The sequence below is a fragment of the Ornithorhynchus anatinus genome, chromosome Y3 (genome assembly GCF_004115215.2).
Source record: "Ornithorhynchus anatinus isolate Pmale09 chromosome Y3, mOrnAna1.pri.v4, whole genome shotgun sequence".
NCBI lineage: Eukaryota > Metazoa > Chordata > Mammalia > Monotremata > Ornithorhynchidae > Ornithorhynchus > Ornithorhynchus anatinus.
The window spans coordinates 39,089-64,870 of record NC_053177.1 but is presented as its reverse complement, the minus strand read 5'-3'; the positions used below and the strand labels follow the sequence as shown (position 1 = coordinate 64,870).

Here is a 25,782-nt window from a genome sequence, read left to right as displayed (position 1 = left end):
GGCGTTTAGTACAGTGGCTGCACACAGAAAGACAAGCCGTGCGACCTAGTGGAAAGAGCCCGGGCCTGGGAGACAGAGGACTTATTCCGGCTCCGCCACTTGTCTGCCGTGTGACCTCAGGCAAGTCATTTCGCCTCCCTGGGCCTCAGTTCCCTCATCTATAAAATGGGGATGAAGACTGTGAGCCCCGTGCGGGACAGGGAGTGTGTCAAACCTGATTAGCTTGTACCCACCCCAGTGCCTAATACAGCGAACACACAGTAAACATTTAAATAACACTGAAAAAACACAAAACTTCCCAATCGCTGTTGACAATACCAACGTCTTTCAAGTGGGCCACGTGGACATTTTCTGTGATTCCTCTGTCTCAACCTCCAAGTCAAGTCCCGGTGGTTATTCCTCCCTAACATAACATAGTGGATGGATCACGGGCCTCGGACTCAGAAGGTCATATTGATGTCCGTCTCCACCCTTTTAGACCGCGGCTCGTCGTGGGCAGGGAATGCGCCTGTTTCGTGTTGTACCGTACTCACCCAGGCGCTCAGTACAGGGCTCTGCACGCGGTAAGAGCTCAACAGATACGATCGATCGAACGAGCGAACGATTTCCGACGCTGACGTTGCCTCGTGGGACCCGGGACCTCTGCCGCCCGAACTCTGGACTGGCCGGTCCTTCCGCTGCAGCGTCAACGTGACTTCTGGGTTCCCGCCTCCCGGCCCCCCGTAGCCCCACGCCTCCCGCCCGGCCCCCTTGCCCCCCACAGACCGACAAGCGGCACTCCTTCGGGACACAGATTTAATCACCAACCCCTCCGGGGATAGGCCAGGGGGCCTTCTCTCCGCCACCACGGAGGGCCGTCAGAGGGAAGGACGCAGAGGGGAAGCCTGCCGGATCCCACCGGCCCGACCCCCGCTCCCCGCCCGGGGAGGGCCGCCGGCTCCGGGACCATCGGAGGTCCCGCCAGGATCCTCGTTCGCCTATTCCAGCACATCTCCATACCGGTTCCTCTGCGGGGCCGGCTCCCTGCTCTCGGGGGAGTCCAGCCGGATGCTCGGCTCTGGAAGGAACAAAGAGGAAAAGCTGTCGGGATCGAGGCCGGGTCGGGTGAGAAGCAGCGTGTGGCCTAGCGGAAGGGCGCCGGGATCGACTTCTGGGTGCCTCGGTTTCTTCATCTGTGAAGTGAGGCCTAAATACCCCTCTTCCCTCCCACTTAGACCATTAGCCCCGTGTGGAACGGGGACTTTAACCAACCTGATGCCCTCATATCTACCCAGATCTTAGACCGGTGCCTGGAACGGAGTGAACACTGAACAAACACCGTTATTACTTAGTCCCATGCAACCAAGGCCCATGGACCTAAATGATAATGAGAATTGTAATGTTGGTATTCGTTAAGCGCTTACTACGTGCAGAGCACTGTTCTAAGCGCTGGGGTGGACACAGGGTCATCAGGTTGTCCCACGTGAGGCTCACAGTCTCAATCCCCATTTTACAGATGAGGTCACTGAGGCACAGAGAAGTGAAGTGACTTGCCCACAGGCACACAGCTGACGAGTGGCAGAGTCGGGAATCGAACCCATGACCTCCGACTCCCAAGCCGGTGCTCTTTCCACTGAGCCACGCTGCTTCTCTGTGTGTGTAAAGCAAAGCTAGGGGGTCGGGGTGAGGAAAATGGGACCCGGGCGTTCCACGACAACGGTGGCGTGTATTTTGATACACACCCCCCTCCCAGCTCCACTGCAATCACGTCCACGGCCTTACAGGCAGTTGCCGTCCATTTCTGTAATTCACTTTAACGTCTGCCTCCTTCACTAGACTGTCAGCTCCTCGAAGGCAGGAGATCATGTCTAGCAATTCTATTGCACTCTCCCAAGTGCTTAATACAGCGTTCTGCACACAGTGAGTGCTTAATAAACACCACTGACGGATGGAGTCTCTCCGACCGGTGAATCTGTCGATCCCCCCCGCCTCATTTCCCATCAGGCCTGCGGGCTCGTCCTGATGGTATTTTTAGTTTAATGGCATTTGTTTAGCGCTTAGTATGGGCCAGGCACTGTTCCAAGCGGCTGGGGGGTAGATACAAGGTAATCGGGTCGGGCACGGTCCCTGGCCCACGTGGGACTCACAGTCATCATCCCCGTTTCACAGGGGAGGTGACTGAGGCAGAGAGAAGTGAAGCGACTTGCCCAAGGTCACACGCCCGGGGTTAGGACCCAGGCCCTTCTGACTCCCGGGGCCTAAGGGCTGGGCCACCCTGCTTCTCTAACGGCCACAGCGGCTTTCCATCTTCTTCCCACCCACCCCCGCGGGCTGGAGCCGCCCACCCGGGGCCCCGGGTCCCCTCACCTGCCGCCCCGTCTTGGGGGAGCCGGCCCGTCTCCAGGAAGAGCCAGAGGTCGGAGCATTTCCGCGTCTCCGCCCGGGTCACCGCGTAGCTGCCGGCGGAGCCTGCAACTGAAGGGAGGGTGGAGGTGGAGGAGGGGAGGAGAGAGAGAGCGCGTGGCAGAGAGGGGGCGGAAAGCGGGGCAGCAGCGAGGAGTAGCAGGGCCCCCCCTCCAGCTCCCTTCCACAGAGTCCCAGACTGATCAGGTTTGGGGGGCGGGCCCGACGCTGAGAACTCTGCTCACCCACCTGAAAAGCTGTAATAACGCTGGTGCTTGTTAAGCGCTTACTAGGTGCCGAGCACTGTCCTACGCGCTGGGGGAGATACAGGGTCATCGGGTTGTCCCACGTGGGGCTCACACACTTTTAGTCCCCATTTTACAGATGAGGGAACTGAGGCGCAGAGAAGTTAAGTGACTCGCCCACGGTCACCCAGCTGACGAGTGGCAGAGCCGGCAGTCGAACTCACGACCTCTGACTCCGAAGCCCGGGCTCTTTCCACCGAGCCACGCTGCAGAAGCTGCCGTCAGGTCCGGCTCTCAGTATGGGCTCCAGACCCCCCAAGATGACCCCGAGTCCCTTCCCTTCCGGCCTCTCCCTCGCTCCCTCACTCTCCCGGGGCAGGGACCGGGGACAGGGAGAAGGCCCGTTCGGAGGCACCAACCAGGCCACTGGCGGGCGGGTGGTCCAGGCTGCCCCTCGCTCTCGTCCATCTCGCTGCCGACCCCTTCGCCCGCATCCTGCCTCTGGCCCGGAACGCCCTCCCTCCTCAAATAATAATACTGATGGTATTGAAGCGCTTACTCGGTGCCAGGCACTGTTCTAAGCGCTGGGGTAGATACTGGCCGTCCCACGGGGGGCTCACACTTTTAATCCCCATTTTTCAGATGAGGTAACTGAGGCACAGAGAAGTTAAGGACTTGCCCGAGGTCGCATAGCAGACCAGCGGCGGAGCCAGGATTAGAAGCCACATCCTCTGACTCCCCAGCCCGTGCTCTTTCCACCGAGCCACGCTGCTTCTCAAATCCCACAGGCTGTGATTCTCCCCGCCTTCAAAGCCTCACTGAGGGAACACCTCCTCCAGAAGGCCTGCCCCGACTGACTCCTTTCCTCCTCTCCCGCTCCCTTCTGCGTCGTCCTGACTCCCTCCCTTTCTTCATCCCCCCTCCCAGCCCCCCCCGCACTTAACGTCCGTATCTGTCATTTATTTATTCATTTATTTAAGTCCGTCTTCCCCTCTAGACTGTAAGCTCGTCGTGGGCAGGGAATGTGTCTGTTAGAGTGTACTCTCCCAAGCGCTCAGTACAGGGCTCTGCCCACGGTAAGCGCTCAGTAAATACGACCGAGCGCATAAATGAGTTCCGACCCCCTTGGTCTCAGGCTGTCCCGTTCTCCAGACCGTCGCCCGGGCAGCCGGGGACGCCACCGCCCACCGCCGAGGGGGCACCCACCCACAGCCAGGAGGACGGTCCACTGCATGGGGTACGGCAGCTTCCTGTTGAGTAGCTTCTGGAGGGCGAAGGCGGCGCCGAACCCTGAGGAGACAAAAGCATTCAGTCCACCTGGCCGTCCTCCCACGGCTGCCCCTCTCCAAAGCCGTCCCATCGCCCCCGTCCGACGTTTGGAAGTCTCACTCTAATGGTTGCCCATCTCCAGGCTAATGGGTCACCAACTCTCCAAAGGCTCCCCATCCCTTTCCCAAATGGCTAGTAATCTCCCTTTAATGGTTGCCTGTTCCTCTAAAACGGTGACACACTCCCTGTCTCGTCGTTGCCCATCCTCATCCAACAGCTTCCCAGTCTTAGAAATCCACTTCACCTCTTCTTCCCACAACGCTCTGGCACAGATATTTAAACGTGACGTTGCCCTGCCTGTAATTTATTGTGTCTTTCTCTCCCGCTACATCGCAAAATCCTCGAGGACAGGGATCGGGCTGTACTCTTGCAAACGTTTAATAATAATGATGATGTTGGTATTTAAGCGCTTATTATGTGCCGAGCACCGTTCTAAGCGCTGGGGGAGATACAGGGTAATCAGGTTGTCCCTCGTGGGGCTCACAATCTTAATCCCCATTTTACAGATGAGGTGACTGAGGCACCGATAAGTGAAGTGACTTGCCCAAAGTCACACAGCTGACAGGTGGCGGATCTGGGATTAGAACCCATGACCTTTGACTCCTAAGACCATGCTCTTTCCACTGAGCCACGCTGCTCCTCAGTAGTTTACTACGGCGTTCGGCACAGTTTACTACGGCGTTCTGCCCGGCTATAGATAGGTTGAATGGCGGGTTGGTCCTCTGTCCTATTTTTTTAATGGTATTTGTTAAGCTTTCAGCCGATCAGCTTGTATATGCCCCAGCGGCTAATACAAGGCCTGGCACACAGTAAACGCTTAAATACCATAATGCCAGCGGTTGAATCTACGAGCCCCATGTGGAGAGGGACCGTGCCCATCCCAATTTGCCTGTATCCACCCCAGGGCTTAGTACAACGCCTGATTACCTCGTATATACCCTACTGCTTAGGAGGGTCACTCTTGCCCCCTTCAAAGCCCTACTGCAGGCTCGCCTCCTCCAGGAGGCCTTCCCAGACTAAGCCCCCCTTCTCCTCAGCTCCCTCTCCCTTCCGTGTCACCTCGACTCGCTCCCTTTGCTCTCCTCCCCCTCCCTGCCCCACAGCCTTACGTATTTATCTATAATTCTCTTTATAGTGATGCCCGTGTACTTGCTTTGATGTGTATGCATCCATAATCCTATTTATTTATAATAATGCCTGTTTACTTGTTTCGATGGCCGTCTCCCCTTCTAGACCGTGAGCCCGTCGTCGGGTAGGGATTGTCTCTGTCTGCTGCCGAGGTGTACTTTCCAAGCGCTTAGTACGGTGCTCTGCACACGGTAAGCGCTCAGTAAATACGACTGAATGAATGAACAGTGCCTGGCACATAGTAAGCGATGAACAAATACCATCTCTACCGTACTGTTCTATCCCGGCTTAGTCCAGCGCTCTGCCCGAAGTAAACAGAGCTTCGCACACAGTAAGCGCTCAGTAAATACACCTGAACGAAGTAAGCGCTCCCAGCTCCGCCACTTGTCAGCTGGGTGACTTTGGCCAAGTCACTGCACTTCTCTGTGCCTCAGCTCCCTCATCTGCCAAATGGGGATTAAGGTTGTGAGCCCCACATGGGACAACCTGATGGCCTTCTATCAACCCCAGCGCTTAGGACAGTGCTTGGCACACAGTAAGGGCTTAACAAAGACGAGTATTAGTATTAAAAACCACTCGTTAATTCAGCCAATCCTATTTATGGAGCACTTACGTACTGTGGCCCAGCGTCACCACGCGTCCCAAACAGAGGCCTCGTTAGGGGCCGAATCGGTCTTTTCCACGGGAAATCAGTCAGTCACCGCTATTGATTCATTCACTCTCATTTAGTGAGTGCTCACTGCGTGCAAAGCACTGCACCGCACGCTCGGAAGAGCACAGTACGGGCACGTTCCCCGCCCGCGACGAGCCGATTTTTGTTCTCGTCCGTACCTGTGATAAAGGCGCCGATGCCCTTGAGGAACGCGTGAGACTGGCACGCCGCGTACTCCTGCAGGCCCTGAAAAAGAATCGCGGCCTTCGTTCAGCGCTCGCTACGTGCCGGGCACCGTACTGAGCGCTGGGGTAGGTGCGAGGTCTCCGGGTTGGACACGGTCCCTCTACCACATAGGGCTCACGGTCTCAATCCCCATCTTGCGGATGAGGAAACTGAGGCGGGGAGAAGGGAAGTGAGGTCATCCACCGGGCAGGTGGCGGAGTCGGATTAATAATAATAATAATAATGATAGTATTTGTCAGATGGAAGGAATCGGGGTGTCGGAGGCGGGGCTCACGGTCTTCATCCCCATCTGACGGAGGAGGGAAGCGAGGCGCCGCGCCGAAGGTCACCCGGCAGACGAGCCGTGGAGTCGGATTAATGATGATAATAATTAGAGTGTGTATTAAGCGCCTGCTATGTGCCGAGCACCGTTCTAAGCGCCGGGGGAGGGGATACGGGGTGATCGGGTGGTCCGGGGTGGGGCTGACGGGCCTCGTCCCCATTTGACAGGCGAGGGAAGCGAGGCGCCGCGCCGAAGGTCACCCGGCGGACGAGTGGCGTGGTGGGGATTAATAATCATCATAATTAGAGCACGTATTAAGCGCCTCCTCGGGCCGAGCACCGTTCTAAGCGCTGGGGGGGGGGGGGCACGGGGTCATCGGGTGGTCCCGGGTGGGGCTGCCGGGGCCCGTCCCCATTTGACAGGTGAGGGAAGCGAGGCGCCGGGCCGAAGGAGGGGCCGGGAAGGAAGGGTCCCAAAATCCGGTCGAGCCCGGCCCCGCTCCGCCTCCGTACCCACCGGGTGCCTGGCGGCCACCGCCTCCTCCACTCGAGACAGGCCCAGGTTCACCATGGGGCCCCGCCGCCTCCACGTGACGGCGACCCCCGCCCCCTGACGTGGCTCCCCCTCCTCCTCCCGCCCCGCCCCGCCCCGCCCCGTCGCCCGTCGCTCGGTCGGGATGGTCTCTCTCCGTGGCCCGATGGTACCTCAGCTCCGCCACTTGTCAGCTGGCTGACTGCGGGCAAGTCACTTCGCTTCTCCGGGCCTCAGTTCCCTCCGTCTGTCAAATGGGGATTGAGGTTGGGAGCCTCACGCGGGACAGCCGGATGACCCTGCATCTCCCCCAGCGCTTAGAACGGTGCTCGGCACACAGTAAGCGCTTAACAAATTCTATTTAGTATAAAATATATAAAGTATATATATATAAGGTATATAAATAGTATGAAACAAATACTATTGAATGAATGAACAGATGCCAACATATTATTATTATTACCTGCCGAGCGCTCGGTCCGGGGCTCCGCCCCCAGGAAGCGCTCAATAAATAGGATGCAAAGAAGGAATGAATGACGCCCCCGTTGCCCCTCCTGGGTCCCCTCTGGCCCCGCCCTCCTCCCTCTCTTAGCTCCGCCCCCTCTATGGCCCCGCCCCAATGTAGCTCCTCCCCCTCTCGCACCGCCCACTTCTCTGGCCCCGCCCCCTCCCCTGCCGCCGTCCCCCCCCAAGCTCATTCATTTCATTCATTCATTCAATCGCACTTATTGAGCACTCACGGTGCGTGTACTAAGCGCTTGGGATGTAAAGTGGCAGCAGGAATGAGAGGGAGGCCCCTGTCCTCTCCCCTCCCTTCAGGCTCGCATCTCCTCCCCGCCTCCGGGACGTCTCCGCCTGGATGTCGGCCCGCCACCTGAAACTCGACACGAGCGAGACCGAGCTCCTCGTCTTCCCTCCCGAACCCGGTCCTCTCCCAGACTTCCCTATCACCGTGGATGGCACGACCGTCCTTCCCGTCTCTCGGGCCCGCGATCTCGGTGTCATCTTTTGACTCGTCACTCTCGTTCACCCCGCGCGTCCTATCCGTCACCGAGACCCGCCGGTTTCACCTTTACAATATGGCCAAGATCCGTCCTTTCCTCTCCACCCAGACGGCTACCTTACCGCTACGGGCTTCTCGTTATATCCCGGCTAGACTACCGTGTCGGCCTTCTCTCTGATCTTCCTTCCTCCTCTCTCGCCCGCTCGGGTCTATTCTTCACTCCGCCGCCCGGCTCATCTCCTGCCGAAACGCTCTGGGCTGTCACTCCTCTTCTTAAAAACCTCCAGTGGTTGCCTATCAGCCTCCGCTCCAAACAAAAACTCCTCACTCTAGGCTTCGAGGCTCTCCGTCACCTCGCCCCTTCCTACCTCTCCTCCCTTCTCTCTTTCCACCGCCACCCCGCACGCTCCGCTCCTCCGCCGCACCGCCTCCTTCCGTCCCTCGGTCTCGCCCGTCCCGCCGTCGACCCCCGGGCCGCGTCCTCCCGCGGTCCCGGAACGCCCCTCCCTCTTCACCTCCGCCAAACTCATACTCTTCCCCTCTTCAAAACCCTACTTAAAACTCACCTCCTCCAAGAGGCGTTCCCAGACTGAGCTCCCCTTCTCCCTCTACTCCTCTACCACCCCCCTTCACCTCTCCGCAGCTAAACCCTCTTTTCCCCCCATTTCCCTCTGCTCCTCCCCCTCTCCCTTCCCATCCCCTCGGCACTGTACTCTGCTCAACTGTATATATTTTCAGGTTGAAGACAAGAGCGCGGATCGCTTCTCCAAGACAGAGAGGGCGTAGACGGAGAACGGGAGGTGACCCAAAACTGCGCCTTGAGAGCGGCCACGGTTAGAAGATGGGAGACAGAGGAGGAATCCGGGAAAGAGACCAAGAAGAAGCGGTCAGAGAGAGAGGAGGGCAAACCGGGAGAGGACACGGTCGGTGTACACAGTATGTGCTTAAGAGACACCAATACTACTATTCTTACTAACTGCAGTGAGTAGGTTTCTTAGACCGATCTACTTGAAGGTCATTCGTTCATTCGATCCTATTTATTGAATGCTTACTGTACGCAGAGTACTGTAACTGAGCACTTAGGAGAGTAAGATAAACAGATCCTCTGCCCAGAAGGAGCTTAGAGCGTAGAGGGGGAGATGGACAATAATATAAACGGATAAATGACAGATACGGACGTGAGTGCTCTGGGGCCGGGAGGGGGGATGAAGAAAGGGAGCGAGTCGGGGCGACGCAGAAGGGAGTGGGAGGAGCAAAGGAGGGCTTAGTCGGGGAAGGGATATTATATATTATGTATGTCTTCCCAACACCTCAAATTAAACAGGTCCATAAGTGAACTCCTTATCTTCTCACCCAAACCCTGCCCTCCCCCGTCTTTCCCAATGTGTAGACAGCACCACTGTCCTCGCTTATCTCACAAGCCTGTAAACTTGGCCTAATCCTCAACTCATCCCTCGCATTCCACCCGCATATTCCATCTGTCACCAAATCCTGTCAGTACCACCTTCCCCAAATTGCTAAAATCCGCCCTCTCCTCTCCAACCAAACTGCTTCCGTGCTGATCCAAGCACTTATCCTAGTCCACCTTGACTATTGCAGGTTGGCTTGGGAGGAAAGAAGAGAAGAAAAGATGAGGGGGGTGATGAGAGAATGCAGCAGATACACAAGGAGGTGAGTTGGCGGACAGGCAGTGAAGCTGACGGTGCAGGGATTTTGCTGGATGCGGAGGGACACGGGGATCCACTGGAGGGGTTTTGTGAAGAGTGGAGAAGTGTGAGTCAAGCCTTGCTTCAGGAGGATGATTAGTGTAGCAAGGCGTGGGCCTGGGAATCAGGTCATGGGTTCTAATCCCGGCTCCGCCACTTGTGTGCTGTGTGACCTGGGGCAAGCCGCTTCAACTTCTCTGGACTTCAGTTACCTCATCTGGAAAATGGGGATTAGGACTGTGAGCCCCACATGGGACAACCTACCCTGTATCTCTTCCAGCGCTCAGAACACTGCCTGGCACATAGTGAGCGCATAATGAATACCATAAAAAAAGCCTGACACAAAGTAAGCACTTAAGGAATACTACTATCATTATTATTATTAATTATCATCGCACTCCCCCATGTGCTTCACACAGTGCCCTGCACCCAGTAAGCGCTCAATAAATACCGCCGATTGATCGACAGTGCAGCGTGGCTCAGTGGCAAGAGCCCGGCTTGAGAGTCAGAGGTCATGGGTTCCAATCCCCACTCTTCACTTGTCAGCTGGGTGACCGTGGGCAAGTCACTTCTCTGGGCCTCAGTGACCTCATCTGGAAAACGGGGATGAAGACTGTGAGCCTCACGTGGGACAACCTGATTACCCCAGCGCTTAGAACAGCGCTCTGCACCTAGTAAGCGCTTAACGAACACCATCATTACAATTGTGGGCAGGGATGGTCTCTGTGGCCGAATTGTCCTAGTCCAGTGCTCTGCACAGAGTCAGCGCTCAATAAATACTACTGAATGAATCAATTGGACTCCCCAAGCGCCTAGTACAGCGCTCCGCACGCTCAGCAGTGGTGTGGTGATTGACGCATGCGCAGTAGCCGCCGGGTGGCGGACTCTAGGACCCGGAGGAGCAGCGGGCCCCGCCCCGCTCCCGCTCCCCGCTCCCCCCTCCTCTGAGGCGCGGCGGCCATGGCGCCATGGCGGCGGCGGGCCTGCGTTGTGCGTCGTGACGGCGGCGGGCTCCGGCCGGCCCCGCTATCTGTGCTACTGCGAGGGGCCGGAGGCGGGCGACGAGGGCGGCTTGGGCGTCTGGTGGGTGCGGGGGCCGGGCGGGGGAGGCGGCGGCGGCGGCGGCTCCTCCTTCCTCCTCCTCCTCCTCCTCCCGGCCCGACCTGACCGCGCTCCCGCCTCTCCCCTCCCCCCGACCACAGCGTGACGGACGCGGCGGAGATGTGGGCCACCAGCTTCTCCGCCCACAGCCTGGCCGGGCACGTGGGTGAGGGGGCCGAGCACGTGACGCGGGGGGCCGGGCGCGCGGCGGAGGGGCCTGGCGCGCGGCGGAGGGGGCCGAGCACGTGACGCGGGGGCCGGGCGCGCGAGGGCAGGGGGTGCGGGCCGGGAATGGGTCTTGTCTCTTGTCGTATCGTCCTCTCCCAAGCGCTTCGTCCAATGCTCCGCACACAGTACGCGCTCAAGAAATAATAATCGTAATAATGGCATTTGTTAAGCGCTTACTAGGTGCAGAGCACTGTTCTAAGCGCTGGAGTAGATATAGGGTCATCAGGTGGCCCCACGTGAGGCTCGCAGTCTTCGTCCCCATTTTACAGATGAGGGAACTGAGGCCCAGAGAGGAATAAGTGACTTGTCCACGGTCACAAAGATTCGAACCCGTGACCTCTGACTCCCAAGCCCGTGCTCGTTCCACCGAGCCACGCAATGGGGGTATTTGTGAAGCACTTACTATGTGCCAAGCACTGGTCTAAGCCCTGGGGGAGATAGAAGGTATTGAGGTTGTCCCAGGTGGGGCTCACGGTCTCGATCCCCATTTTACAAATGAGGTAACTGAGGCCCAGGGAAGTGAAGTGACTTGCCCAGGGTCACAGAGCTGACAAGTGGCAGAGCGGGGATTCGAACCCATGACCTGACTCCCAGGCCCGGGCTCTAGCCAGTAGGCCATACTGGCTAGATCCAATCCGATTTTCCTGTACCTAACCCTGCAGTTAACATAGCGCCTGTCATGCAATCAGTGTTTAATATTCTTATTCTTATTCATTCAGTTGTGCTTAGTGAGCGCTTCCTGTGTGCCGAGCACTGTACTGAGCACTTGGAAGAGAACAGTACAGCGTGGCTCAGTGGAAAGAGCCCAGGCTTGGGAGTCAGAGATCATGGGTTCAAATCTCGGCTCTGCCACTTGTTAGCTGGGTGACTGGGGCAAGTCACTTAAATTCTTGTGCCTCAGTGACCTCATCTGTAAAATAGAGATGGAGACTGTGAGCCTCATGTGGGACAACCTGATTACCCTGTATCTACCCCAGCGCTTAGAACAGTGCTCTGCACATAGTAAGCGCTTAACAAATACCAACATTATTATTATTATCATTATTATTATAAACAGACACACTCCCTGCCCACAACGAACATTAATATTAACTTCCCTTCCTTAGGCCAGGAAGCATGTGTGGGACGGGTCTGTGTCCAGCGTGATCGTACTGTACTTACCCCAGTGTTTAGCACAGAGCCGAAGTCACCCTTCTAGACTGTAAACTCGTTTAGTATTATATCGTACTCTCCCAAGCGCTTCGTACAGCGCTGTGCACACAGTAAGGACTCAGATATGATCGGCTGACTGACTGATTGTCATGGGCTCTCCCAAGAGTTTAGCACAGTGTCCTGCACACACTGCGTGCTCAGTAAATACTAGTGATAATGCTTGGCACATAGTATGGGTTTAAATACCATTATTATTATTATTATTATTATTCCTCTTCTCCCCCCCTTAGGCTGTGCACCCCTTAGAGGATAAGACTGTGCTCAATCTGCTTGGATTGTGTCTACCTCCAGTGCTTAGCACAGTGCTGGGAGCCTAGCACTTAATTCTGTATTTATTATTAGGAGTATTAGTAGTAGATACTGCCCAGGATGCCTCGCCCTTACCTGCTGTCTCTTGCCTCCGTCTCCCCCTCCCTCTTCGTGTGGTCCCTATGTACCCCACCCCCAGAACAACCCTGGAACTTCATTTAATCGTATTTATTGAGCGCCTACTGTGTGCGGAGCGCTGTAGTAAGCGCTTGGAGTACAGTGCAATAATAGACACATTCCTTGCCCACAGGGAGCTTCTGGTCTAGGGGGAGCTGGCAGTCTTTGTTGGGCCCTGTACCCCGCTTCCCCCCACACCCTGCCGGCTTTAATCTGTCCCCTGGGCCCTCGGGACCACCCAAGGAGCCCCAGGGCTAGTGCCTACCCCCCCGCCTTCTCCCTTGCCCCTCCTGGGGCCGGATCAGCGGACCCAAGAGTCCCTGGCCTCCCGGGGAGGACGCCTCACCGAGGTCTCAGCCCGAGCCCGGCCGGGCAGCGACCCTGCTTGCGGCCAGCTGGGGGGTGAGGGGGAGTCGGGGCCCGTTGGGCGTTTGGCCGAAAGCTGGCTACGGGGCAGGCGCGAGGGGGTCACCCGCCCCCATATGCTCTCTTCCTCACAGAAATCTCAGCAAGGACTGACGCCCACTGAGAACTACGCCACTCGATTCAGGTGAGGCCGAGGCCGGGAGAGGAAGGGGGCCGGGGAGGGCGGGGCGTGGGGGGTCCTGCCTGTCCCGGAACAGAACATCTAATGCCCCGCCCCATTCGCCCCAGAGATGCCTGCGAGCAACAGACCGTCTCCCTGACCCTGCAAGATGATGGAAGCACGGTCTCCTTGCAGCTCCCAGGGGTCCCTCGGGCCTGACCTTTGAACTGCCAAAGCTGCCCGATTCGGAGGCCCGTCCGCGGCTGCAGGCCCTGATGCTCGAGTTGGCGGAGAGGGTCCGGGGGCTAGAACGGCGCCTGGCAGGTACCCCGGGGAATCGGGGGGGAAAGGAGGGGCGGCACCTGTCCCCGGGGTGTCCCCCGACTTCCCAAAGTCCCCGTGACGACTCCAGCCACGTGATGAACCTTCTCTCTCTCTCTCCCTGCAGATGTGGAGGCTATGGCTGCCAGTCCCAGGAAGAAGTCATGTCTGAGTGGGCAAAAGCTGTTTATGCCAGGTACCGTCCTCCCTCCCCAGTGCGGCCCGAGTTCCGGGCCAGGGATAATAATAATAATAATAATAAGGGTGTTAAGGGCTTACTACTGCAGCAGCATGGCTTAGTGGAAAGAGCCCGGGCTTGGGAGTCACAGGTCACGGGTCCTAATCTCGACTCTGCCACGTTCTGCTGTGTGACCTTGGCCAAGTCGCTTCACTTCTCTGTGCTTCAGTTAGCTCATCTGTAAAGCGGGGATTAAGACTGAGCCCCATGTGGGACAACCTGATGACCCGGTATCTACCTCGGTGCTCACAACAGTGCCTGGCACAGAGTAAGCGTTAAACAGATACCATCATCATCAACGTTACTATGTACCAGGGACCGTACTGAGCGCCGGAGTGGATACAGGCAAATGGGGTTGGACTCGGTATTCGTAACCCGAGTTAGCGGGTCCAAGAAGGAGGTGGCGGGGAGCCTTTGGCTGGGAACTCAGACCCCTGGGTTCAGGAGTGAGTCTTTAATCCAGAGAGAGACTCCCCTGCCTTGGGAGCGGGCGGCATCCCGGGTGGGACTTCTGAGTCGCCGACTGTCCGGTCGGGATGTCCTCTCTCCTCTCTCCCCCCGCCCTGCCTGCCGTGTCCCTTCCCGCCGCGTGGCTTCTCTCCCCGCAGACTCGGAACGCCGCAGAGGCGGTTCCGGCCCCGGGACCAGGAAGAGGATGCCAGGCGAATCGCTCATCAACCCCGGCTTCAAGAGGTAATGAGAAGGAGGATGGCATTTGTTAAGCGCTTTCGATGGGTCAGGCACCCTTCTGAGGGTTGGGGTAGATGCGGTCTGATCAGGGTGGACGCAGCCCCCGTCCCACACCGGGCTCAGTCTTAAAATCCATTTGACAGGTGAGGTAATCGAGGCATGGAGAGGTTAAATGACTTACCCAAGGTCACGCAGCAGACAGGTGGCGGGGCCGGGATTAGGACCCAGGTCCATCCACTATGCCATGCTGCTCCAGTGCCTCCCCCTGGGACTAAGCTCCCCCCTCACCTGGGGGAGCCCCTCAGGGCCCCCGGGGAGACCAGACCCCTAACTTTCTCTTCTTTCCTGTCCCCCAGCAAGAAGGCACCCAGCGGGGTGGACTTTGATGACTCCTGAGGACCTAACCCCAGAGATTCGAACCTCTTCCCGGGACACGACCTCCTGTCTTCAGGGTGACCCTTCACCCCCGCACCTTGGGAGGATGGGGGTTGGGCGGGACCGCTCAGTGGGTGTGGCGGAGGGCAAACCGGAGGATTCCCGGGGTCCTTCCCAACCCCTCCTCTCCTCGGCTCCGGCCTGTTCTCCGGGCTAGTTCTGCCGGGCACCACTCGGCCAGCCTCCCTCACAACCGTGCCCCTCTCGCGGGTGTCACTGACTGAATAAAACAGACCCAAACTGACTAACTGGGCTCTTGTGCGTTTCCCTTTTAATAATAATAATAATAATAATGGGCATTAACGACGGTGTTTGTTAAGCGCCAGGGTGGATACAAGCAGATCAGGTTGGACCCAGTCCCTGTCCCACGTAGGGCTCACAGTCTCAATCCCCATTTTACAGGCGAGGGAACCGAGGCATTAGGACCGACTGATGTGACTTGACCAGGGTCACGCAGCAGACGGCGGGCGGAGCTGAGATTAGAACCCACGACCTTCTGACGCCCAGGCCCCCGCTCCGTGCTGCTTCTCAAAGCGCAGCCCTCCCTCGCACGGCGGGGTCAGGGCGTCGAGATTGGGGTCCCGGACTCGGGTGGGCCCCGCCGAATGGTGGCCTGACCCTCCGACGGGCTCCGGCGGCGTCTGACCCGGCAAACGCCTCCTGACCGCGGGACCGAACGTTCCCGCTTCCCTGGAGGGCCTCGGCCACGACACGGGGCCCACGTAGCTGGAATGCCGCCGGGGGGCGGGGGGCCGGGGCTGAACTGGGGGAGGGAAAGAGAGGATGGGCCCGGGAGAGACGGGGGCGGTGTGGAGCGACGGCGTCATCCCTCAAACCTCCGGCCGGGGCGGGTCGGGGGACGGCCCCTCTCCTCCACCCTGTGGGTTTCGGGGCGGGCTGGAGGCAGGCCCTGTTCCGGTTTTAAACGCGGTTGGGCCGGGGCAGGTCCCCTTCCTCGCTGACTTGTGGAGAACTGAGTCACCCACGGGCCCTCCCTGCAGCCGGACGACTTGGGAGCGTCTCGGCTGGCGACGGGCCCCAGAGGGGAGGGGGTGGGGCGGGTCGGCGGCGATGCCTGGCCAACTAAGGGAGGGTACGTGGGTGTGCGTGTCCGTCACTCGCGCACACGTACACACACGTATGTAACCGATGGCGAACAGGTGAAGGGGACCCTCCCCCGCCCAGCCCCCTCGGGGCGGCCGTGGGGGCGGGGAGTTGGGTTGGCTGCGGGTTGGTGGCCCGGGGAGGTTCCCAGTGCCGGACCGGGGCAGACTGGTTTTCCACGTTCTCCGGCATCGCCTACTCCCGGGGAGGGGAGGGAAGGGGAGCCAGCCAGGGCCGCGCTTGCCGTCTCTGCCTTAGGGGACGAGATGGGCCGGGCCAGGGAGATCCCAGAGCCCCCGACCCACCCTCTCATTCTGGTCCGGGGTACCCAGGGGACCGCCCCCGCGCCCCCCAGCTCTGCGGCAGCCGCACACCACCTGAACGCAAAACTTTTATTCCCGTCCTCGGCATTCCCGGGAGCCCATCGTCCGCCGCGGCCCGGCCGGGCCTCGGGGAGTCCAGGGTGGATGTGCTCCGGGACGGGCGCGGCCTGGGGTGTCAGCTCCCCCCCCCCCACCATCCAAATTCCCACGAGGGCTCAGGGAGGGGTCTCACAACGGGCTTGTAAGCGGCCAGGATCTCCGCCGTCTGGGGACACGTGTACTTGAACTCCTTGATCTGGAGGGCGTTGGCCAGGTAACGATGCAGCCCCCGCAGCTCGGCGGGGATGGGGGCCTGGCGGAAGTGGTCGCACACCGTCTGCAAGGTGGAGGCAGAGCGTGGTCGGGTGGGAGGGTGGGGGTGAGGCGGGCCCTCCCCCCGGCCCCGACGGCACCACCCCCGGGGCGACCGGACGGCCGGGTCGGGTCTGCCGGTCCCCCCCCTCCCGGTGGCCCGCCCTCACGTTGACGATGTGCAGCTTGGGCAGGAGGCTGCAGTCGGCCAGGGTCATCTGGTCACCGTCCAGGAACCGGCGGCGGGACTGGGTGAGCCGGGGCTCCCGCTCCAGTTCGTGCTCCAGTGGGCTACTCAGGTAGCCGTCCAGCTTCAGCAGCGCCCGCAGCAGCATCCTGTGCAACGCTGGGGACGGGAGGGGGCTCCGTTGGGGGCGCTGGGAACCCAGGCCCCCCTTCTCATTGTCCCCCACCTTCAAAGCCTTTTTGAAGGCCCCTCGCCTCCAAGAGGCCTTCCCAGACCAAGCCCCGCTTTGCCCGCTCCCTTCCGTATCACCTTGACTCGCTCCCTTTGCTCTTCCCCGCCCCACCCCACTAATATTTATTTGTAGTGAACTGTGTCTCCCCCCACCCTAGACCGTAAGCCCGCTGTGGGCAGGGATTGTCACTGTACACTGTGTGCTCTGCACACAGTAAACACAAACACATTTCGACGAACGAACGAGCGGCCTAGAGGATTAAGCTCAGGCCGAGAGTCAGACGGATCTGCGTTCTAATCTCCGCTCCGTCACGTAATGGTGGTGTCCGTTAAGCGCTTACTACGTGCCAAGCGCCGTTCGAAGCGCCGGGGGAGATGCGAGGTCGTCAGGTTGTCCCACACGGGGCGCACAGCCTTCATCCCCATTTTCCAGGTGAGGTAACGGAGGCCCCGAGAAGTGAGGTGACTCGCCCGAAGTCGCAGAGCTGACACGTGGCGGGGCCGGGATTAGAACCCCCGACCGCCGACTCCCAAGCCCGGCCTCTCTCCACTGAGCCACGCCGCTTCTCCCGTCCGCAGCGTGACCTGGGGCGAGTCGCTTCACTTCTCCGGGCCTCAGTGACCTCATCTGGAAAATGGGGATGAAGACCGTGAGCCCCACGTGGGACGGGGCCCGGGTCCAACCCCGTTTGCCTGTCTCCGCCCCAGCCTTTAGAACGGCGCTTGGCGCCTAAAAAGCGATCGCCAAATACCGCGATCATTATTATCGGCGGACCGGCCACCGGGCCTCACCCTCATCCTGGGAGGGCACGGGATTCTTGATGAAGGCCGAGAACTTGTGGAAGACGTCGTTGCCGGCCGTGTTGGACTCCTTGTAGCGGGGCACCAGGCTGGGGAAACTGGAAGGGGATGTCGGGTCAGGAACACCCCGCGGGGAACCCCACTCTCCCCGGCGCCCGCCCCGGCGGGTGGGGGCAGGATCCCGGCGGGTCTCACTTGGGCGGTCCCAGCGTCTCCTCCAGGAACTCCTCGATCTGAAGGGTGTCCGTCCGGGCCTCCCCGTCGTAGAGCAGGATGGGCAGCTGGGAGCCTGGGGCGAAGTCCTTCAGTACGTCCAGGGACCTGAGAGGAGAAAGCGGGGGCCGCGCGGTGGGGGTCGCCCAGGAAGGAGGGGGACAGAGCTCAAGGACGAGGGAGCGGGGTGACCGCGGGACAGAGGGGGAGGAGGGGTGCTCAGAGTGCTCAAGGCAGAGGAGCAGGAGTGCTCGGGGAGAAATGTCCTTAATAATAATTATTATCATTATAGCATTTGTTAAGCGCTTGCTATATGTCCAAGCACTGTTCTAGGTGCCGGGATAATGATAATAATAACGCTATTTGTTAAGCGCTAACTATATACCAAGCATTGTTCTAAGCGCTGGGGTAAGAATAATAACAATCATGGAATTTGTTAAGCGCTTACTATGTGGCAAGCACGGCTCTCAGCGCTGGGGTAATAATTATAATGATTATGGTATCGGTTAGGTGCTTACCGTGTGCCAAGCACTGTTCTAAGCTCCGGTGTAATAATAATGGTATTTGTTAAGCGCTTACTATGTGCCAAGCACTGTTCGAAGCGCTGGGGTAATAATGATAATGGTATATGTTAGGTGCTATGTGCCAAGCACTCTTCTAAGCGCTGGGGGAATAATAATAATAATAATAATGGTATTTGTTAAGTGCTTACTATGTGCCAAGCACTGTTCTAAGCATGGAGGTAATAATTATTATTATGGTATTTGTTAAGCGCTTACTATGTGCCAAACACTCTAAGCGCTGGGGAATAATAATTATAATAATAATGGTATTTGTTACGTGCTTATTGTGTGCCAAGCACTGTTCTAAGCATGGAGGTAATAATAATTATTATGGTATTTGTTAAGTGCTTATTATGTGCCAAGCACTCTAAGCGCTGGGGTAATAATAATAATAATAATAATAATGGTATTTGTTAAGTGCTTACTATGTGCCAAGCACTGTTGTAAGCATGGAGGTAATAATAATTATTATGGTATTTGTTAAGCGCTTACTATGTGCCAAACACTCTTCTAAGCGCTGGGTAATAATAATAATAATGGTATTTGTTAAGCACTTACTATGTGCCAAGCACTGTTGTAGGCACTGGGGTAGATACAAGGTAATGAGGTTGTCCCACGTGGGGCTCACAGGCTTAATCCCCATTTTCCGGATGAGGGAACTGAGGCCCAGAGAAGTTAAGCGGCTCGCCCAAAGTCACGCAGCCGACAAGGGGCGGAGCCGGGACTAGAACCCACGTCCTCTGACTCCCAAGCCCGGGCTCTTGCCGCTGGGCCACACTGCTTCTCCGTCCTTCTTCTCTGGGTTGGCTAGGAGGGAGGCATCGGGCGCCTGAACGGCACCAGGGCCCGATGGAAGACAATCCCGTCCACCCGGCCCCCATCTCCGGCAGCTTGGGGCAGCCTCACCCCGTCTCCCCGCTGGCCGGGGCTGCCGCGTCCGGCCCCGACTCTGGTTCGGGGAGAGGCCGAGCCCGCGACTCCCCCCCGAGCCGGGCGGGGAGAGGGGGACCGCTCACCTCTTGGTGTCCACCGTGGTGAGCGTGAAGGGGACCCCCTTGAGGAGAAGGATCATGAAGAGCCGCTGGCAGAAGGGGCAGTTGCCCACACTCTCTCCGTCCTCGCTGGCCTGGAGAGCAAGAAGTCGGGGGTCGGCGAGGGCGTAGGGGGCCAGCGAGCGCCTGCTGGTGAAATCCTCTGCCCGGGCCTTGGCATCTCTCCCTGTATTCCCTATCCGGCCCCTGCCGGGGAGCCAGGATGGCCAGGAGGCTGGGCATCTAGTGGCGGCTAGTTGTGGAAGGGAGGGCAAGGGGTTCTTGGGGCCGACGGTCCTTCGGTTAGCTCCGAGGCCTCTCCGCTGGAGGATCATCACCATCACAACAACGGTCGTTTGTTAAGCGCTGACAGTGTGCCAGGCTGGAATGGACATAAGCATGCTATCGTTCCTTCCAGGCAGTGGCGTGTCAGTTGAGAGCCTGACCTGGCTTGGGACAGGGACCGTGTCTAATTCCCCCATCAATCCATGGCATTTATTGAGCGCTTCCTGTGTGCAGAGCCATGTCCTGAACACTTGGGAGAGTACAACGCAACGGAGGAGGCAGACACGTTCCCTGCCCACAAGGAGCGTACGACTTTTTTTATTTAATTTGTTAAGGACTTGGTACTGTACTAAACACTGGGGGAGATGCGAGATGATCGGGTTGGACACAGTCCCTGGCCCACTTGAGGCTCCCAGTCTCAATCCCCATTTTACAGATGAGGTAACTGAGTCATAGAGAGGTTAAGTGACTCGTCCAAGGTTACAGAGCAGAGACGGATTAGAACCGGGTCCCCTGACTCTTCGGCCCGCGTTCTTTCCACTGTGCCAAGCTGCTTCCCTGACCACACCGCTTCCCTGTATCGTTTCCCAGCACTTAGCACAGTGGTCTTCATACAAATACCGTAATTATTATCAGTAGTAGTGAGAAATATAGCGTGGCCTAGCGGAAAGAGCCCAGGCCTGGGATTCAGGGGACCCGGATCCTGATCCCGGCAACCACCGCTTGTCTGCTGCGTGACTTTGGGCAAATCGCTTAATAATGGTATTTGTTAAGCCCTGACTCTGCGCAAGGCGCTGTACTAAGCACTGGGGTGAACACAAGCAAATCAGGTTGGACAAAGTCCCTGTCCCCCGTGGGGCTCACGGTCCTAATCCCCATTTTACAGATGGGGGAACTGAGTCACGGAGAATGCAGTGACTTGCCCAAGTTCACACGGCGGACAAGTGGAGGAGGTAGAATTAGAACCCAAGACCTTCTGACTCCCAGGCTAGTGCTCAACCTCAACTGTAAGATGGGAATTAAATCCCGCCCCTCCGACTTGGACTGTGAGCCCTACGTGGGCCAGGACCCGAGGCGGACCTGATTAACCTGCATCTACCCCAGTGCTTAGCACACGGTAGAGCTTAAGAAATACCATTATTATTATTCATTGTCACGAACACGTGCCACAGTGATTATCGAGCCGGGTAGCCGCCCCCTCGGCCCGAGCGCGCCCCTCTCCCTCCAGTGCCCCCACCCTCCGGAAGTGACTTTGGTTGCCAGGGTTAAGAATAGACTGCCCACCTCTCATTCGTTCATCCATTCAATCGTATTTATTGAGCGCTTACTCTGCGCAGAGCACTGTTCTCTCCCAGGGTCCCCCTGCCCTAGCTCTCTGACCGTCAGCTCGCCGAGTAGTCTGAGCCCTGCTGGGGCAGTAGGGAGTTTGGGCACGAAGGGCAGGGCTCTGGAGCGTTTATTCAGTGATTCACTCCGTTGGCATCAGGCCGGGCGACGCACCGCGACTCGGCGCCTGCTTGCAGACAGTCGGGAGGGCCCACCGCCCCCCCACCCTGGAGCGTGTGGGAGTCCTCAGGGCGGGTCTCCTCCCTCACCGGGCCGGACACGGGGCAGAGCGGAGAAGAGAAAAGACACGGCTGTAATAATAATATATAATAGCTATGTTCTTGCTAAGCGCCTACTAGGTGGCAAGCACTGTTCTAAACACTGGGGTAAATCCAAGTTAATCAGGTTGGACTCGGTCCCTGCCCCACATTGGACTCACACTTTTAATCTCTTCTCTACAGATGAGGTTAAGGAGGCCCGGATAAATTAAGAGACTTGCCCGAGGTCACGCAGCAGACGAGAAAGTCTGCTGCCTGAAACAAGGCGAGAACTTCAGGCCGGAACCCCTGGGGTCGCTGACCCCTCAGTGAGCCTCCGTCTCCCCAGTGGGCGTGTGGGGAGGATCCCCGAGTCTTGGGTCTGCCCACGTGGGCACAGAGACGTGAGCAAATAGCCGCGAAGTGGATCCCCCCGAACTCTTCCGAAACGGTGGGGGCCCTTCCAGGGTGTCCGTGACCCCCAGCGAGATTCCCGCTGGGATTGGGGTGAGACTGCCGTACCCATAGATCAGCGGGACCTGGGAGTCGGAGGGACCTGGATCCTAATCCCGACTCTGCCCCTTGTCTGCTGGGTGACCTTGGGCAAGTCACTTCACTTCTCTGGGCCTCCGCTACTTCAGCCGTAAAATGGGAATGAAGACTTTGAGCCCCATGTGGGAGAGGGACTGAGTCCAACCCGATTTGCTTGGATCCGCCCAGCACTTAGAACAGTGTCTGGCACCTAGTAAGCGCTTAAAAAATTCCACAGTTATTATTATCATAAAACAGCCTGGGGCAGGAAAAAGTGAGGTTGGGGTGGGCAACTGAAAGCCAAGAAAGCCCGTAGCCACCGGGGAAGGAAGAAAGAATTGGGGTCCCGGGGAAGGGAAGAACTCTCCCCCTCCGCCCCCGCCCCGATCGGGACCTCCAAACTCCCCCTCCAATTTGGCTGAGGTGGTGCTTGGCGCTGCCTTTCTCGGCTCGGCCCGGCCGACTCCGTCTTCCTTTCTTTGCCCCTTCTCTGCCCTCGCCCACAACAATCAGGTCTAAAGGGAAGCAGAGTCTTCCCAGTCTGCCGGTCCTTGGATATTTTCCGGAGTTGACCCCAGCCAACCTTCCCCGCCCAGGGCCCCGGGACCTGAACCGGAAAGCTGGGACCCATCGCTGGTCAGGCGCGGATCCCCACTTCACCCTTGGGCCTGACTCGGATGGAAAAGGATTTAACGTGCCGCTACGGAAACTTAGAGGAGTCTCCCCACTCCTCAAAACCTCCAATTTCCTGTTATTGGTTTAATGTCTGCCTCCCCCTGTAGACTGCAAGCTCCTCATCAGTAGGGGTAACATCTATTTTCGTTTTTATTTTATCTGTGGTACTTGTTAAGCGTTTACTAGGTGGTCCACTGTTCTCTGTGCCGTGGTTGAGGCACAGAGAAGTTCAGCGACTTGCCCAAAGTCACACAGCAAGCAAATTCATTCAATACAGAGCACTGTACTAAGCACCTGGAATGTACAATCGGGCAACAGATAGAGGTGATCCCTGCCCCATAGCGGGCTCACGGTCTAAACACTTGCAAATGACAGAGGCAGGTTTAGAACCCAGGTCCGCTGACTCTCAGGCCCTTGTTCTTTCCACTGGATTCCGCTGCTTCCCAATGGAGTCACATCTTCCCCCTCTATTATTTATATTATACTTTCCCAAGCTTAGTACAGCGCTCTGCACACAGCGAGCACTCAATAAATAGCATCGACTGACTGATCGGTCGAGTCCAGTGGCTGCCCATCCCTTTCCAGTGGCCCCAGTATTTAAAGCCCTTCTGAAATCACGTCTCCTCCAGGAGGCCTTCCCTGACCCATCCGTCATCTCGCCACTCCATTCCCGCCTCCCCCCCTTCAGCGCTTCCAGGCCACTCCACCACTTGCGTATTCACACCCCTCTGTGGCATTTACGCCCATATCTTTCTCCTCTGTTCCCTCCCCTACTTGTAATTTCTTTTAGTGGTGGTTTCCCTGGATGGATCGTGAGCTCTTTCAGGGAAAAGGACGAGGCCTATCTACCCTCTTATTCTCCCTCAAGTGCTCAGCACATAGCTCTGGACAGAGTTAACGCTCAATAAATACGATTAGATTCTGCCTTGGGGGCGGGGGAGGTCCTAACTGTGCTTCCAGTTGGGGTGGGTTGGGGGGAGGCCCTGGGAGTCCCCAAGAGGTCAAGGAGCAATGGGCAGGGGCGGGGGTCCAGGCTGCTGAGTACAGCCCTCCGTACACAGCGACTGCTCAATAATACGACCGAATGAATGAAATGCTGAGAAATTCGCCCGAGAATTCAGCGGGCGAAAGGAGCGGACCTAGAGGCAGCAGCCTGATTGTGAGCCCCGCGAGGGACAGGGACTATGTTTCATCCCACTGGGTATTTTCCGCCTGCCTTCAGTACAGTCTATGCAGCTGTAAGTGCTTAATAAATACGCCTATTATAACGACTACCCCATCCTCCACTCAGAGCAGCCCTGTGCTTTTCGGCTTGAGACCACCCAACCCTCGCTCTCACCCTTGGGTGGAACTGCAGAAAGGCGGGGGCAGGAATCGGAGTAGGCCATGGCCAGGAGACTGCCAAGGGGCTAATAATAATAATAATACTTACTAAGCACTTATGCCTGCCTACTTGCTTTGTTTTGTTGTCTGTCTCCCCCATCTAGACTGTGAGCCCGTTGTTAGGAAGGGATTGTCTCTATCTGTTGCCAAATTGTACCTTCCAAGCTTCTTAGTACAGTGCTCTGCACACAGTAAGCGCTCAATAAATGAATGAATGAACGCATTTTGTTTCCAAGCCCCACGCTAAGCACCGGGGTAGATACAAGGTAATCAGATTGGACACAGCCCCTGTCCCACGTGCCTAACTCGGAGGGAGTAGAATTGAATCCCCGTTTTGCAGATGAGGAAACCGAGGTACAGAGAAGTGACTTGCCCTTGGGCAAGGGGTGGAGCCAGGATTAGAACTCAGGTCCTCTGACTCCCGGGCCTGGTTCTATCCACTAGGCCACGGTTCTCCTCACTTCTCCTCAAGAGAGACCCTGCTCCCGAGTCAGCTGGTGGGGGAAAGGGCGAGGCAGAGGGAGACAGAGCCAGGACATGGTACTAGACCCAATCAAGTCAATCAGTGGGATTTACTGAGCACTCACTTTGTGCAGAGCACTGTACTAAACGCTTGGGAAAGTCCACCACAAGAGAATCTCTGCCTAAAATGAGCTTAGAGTCTACAGGCTCAGTTGCCGGGGGTGGGGGAGTCTCAGGTGTGGTCCCAGGGCAGGACACCATCAGCTGGCAAATCTGTGCAGGGTGGGACGTCCCAGCTGCCGGAAGGGATCCCCCTTGACCCTGGGGTGGGCACACGCTCAGGCTGAAGTTTCCTCCAACCTGTGGAGACCGCTGCCGCTTGGCTGCACGGGATAACTCCCCCCTCCTCTCCTCGTCCTGGCTAAGACGAGAGGCGGGAGCTGGAGCAGAGGAATTCTAGGATTTTAGACGAGGAGCCCAGTGTGGGCAGGGAACGTGTCTGTTTATTGTTGTATCGCACTCTCCCAAACGCTCAGTACGGCGCTCCTCACGTGATGAGCTCTCAATAAATACGATCGAGTGAACGATGAATGCGTCCGATCTGCTCATCTTGTCTCCGTCCCAGAACTCGGCCCAGTTCTCGGCCCATAGCAAGCAAAGAATCAATCCCATTGAATAAAGGCAGAATCAGGGAAAAGCAGGCCGGGGTCCTTCACGGAGGCACGGGCACCGACACCCCAAAGGCCCCCAAGACCCTGCCGGGGAGCGTTGACCAGACAAGGAGAGGAGAGGAAGCGCCAGGGCAGAAGTCGGAGAGAAGGCCCAACTGGAAGGCAGGGAAAGTGTTTATCGTTGTATTGGATGCTCCCAAACGCTTATTACAGTGATCTGCATACAATAAGCGCTGAATAAATACGATTGAATGAATCGTATGAATGAGCCAGGGGGCTAAGGCAGCTGGGCTCAGGCCTGGGAGTGGCCCCGATCGCCTAGCTGGTAGCCAGGCTCCCGGGTGAAGGGTCTGGCGTTCCCTGGGGCTGCCCAGCTGGACCCGGACTCGGGGCAGGATCGGGGCAGCAGCCGGCGGCCGGTGTAGACGGTTGCCCGGGCGGGCTGCAGGGTGACCCTAGCCCCCATGGTGATCCCGGCCCTTGGACTCTGCATAAGGAAGTTCCGGAAATGACCGGTTCCCTGTTCCCATGGCCCTAGTCCTCCCTGGGGTGAGAAGGGGCAGATTTCCCATCTCCTCGCCCCCTCCCCTCCCCCAGAGCCCAGACGAGCCTCAGAGGCTGAGACCTTCCCGGGTCAGGGACCAGAAAGTCCACGGACGGCCCCTGCTCACCACCACCGCGGGCAGCCCTCCCTTGCTGTGCCCGCCTCAGGGCACCGGGTGCTGGT

At 57.9% G+C, this 25,782-nt stretch overlaps 3 protein-coding genes across 3 annotated transcripts in view; 1 reads left to right on the top strand and 2 right to left on the bottom strand.

The window, feature by feature from the left end:
• Nucleotides 1-778: 778 nt before the first annotated feature.
• Nucleotides 779-6,850, bottom strand: LOC107547708 (transmembrane protein 141). The gene is made up of 5 exons (XM_029056479.1): nt 6,761-6,850; nt 5,916-5,982; nt 3,834-3,917; nt 2,347-2,454; nt 779-1,057 (listed from the first exon to the last, which is right to left on the bottom strand). Exons 1-5 carry the CDS (start codon nt 6,812-6,814, stop codon nt 978-980), a joined length of 393 nt encoding a protein of 130 aa, XP_028912312.1. The 5' UTR covers nt 6,815-6,850; the 3' UTR covers nt 779-977.
• Nucleotides 6,851-9,428: 2,578 nt separating this feature from the next.
• LOC114808684 (protein PAXX-like) lies at nt 9,429-14,860 on the top strand. Its single transcript, XM_029056492.1, is given in 9 exon segments — nt 9,429-9,449; nt 10,434-10,567; nt 10,687-10,747; nt 12,952-13,001; nt 13,106-13,175; nt 13,178-13,301; nt 13,426-13,494; nt 14,145-14,229; nt 14,583-14,860. Coding segments are annotated over 9 exon segments (654 nt in total). The 3' UTR covers nt 14,623-14,860.
• A 1,061-nt stretch (nt 14,861-15,921) lies between these two features.
• The window catches only part of LOC100083829 (chloride intracellular channel protein 5), a 37,785-nt gene continuing 27,924 nt past the window's right edge, over nt 15,922-25,782 (bottom strand). The window contains exons 6-10 of the mRNA XM_039910975.1: nt 19,451-19,672; nt 17,854-17,979; nt 17,650-17,756; nt 16,610-16,785; nt 15,922-16,464 (exon numbers count right to left, since the gene is read on the bottom strand). Of these exons, the coding sequence (XP_039766909.1) occupies nt 16,264-16,464; nt 16,610-16,785; nt 17,650-17,756; nt 17,854-17,979; nt 19,451-19,672 (832 nt within the window). The 3' untranslated portion in view covers nt 15,922-16,263. The remainder of the gene's footprint in view (nt 16,465-16,609; nt 16,786-17,649; nt 17,757-17,853; nt 17,980-19,450; nt 19,673-25,782) is intronic.

Excerpts from the sequence above, each read along its gene's own strand:
- LOC107547708 (XM_029056479.1), bottom strand. The coding sequence starts at position 6,814 with ATGGTGAACCTGGGCCTGTCTCGAGTGGAGGAGGCGGTGGCCGCCAGG. Across the intron at positions 3,918-5,915 it reads CATCGGCGCCTTTATCACAG|GGTTCGGCGCCGCCTTCGCC; the intron begins GTACGGACGAGA and ends TTGTCTCCTCAG. Across the intron at positions 1,058-2,346 it reads CCCCCAAGACGGGGCGGCAG|AGCCGAGCATCCGGCTGGAC; the intron begins GTGAGGGGACCC and ends TGTTCCTTCCAG.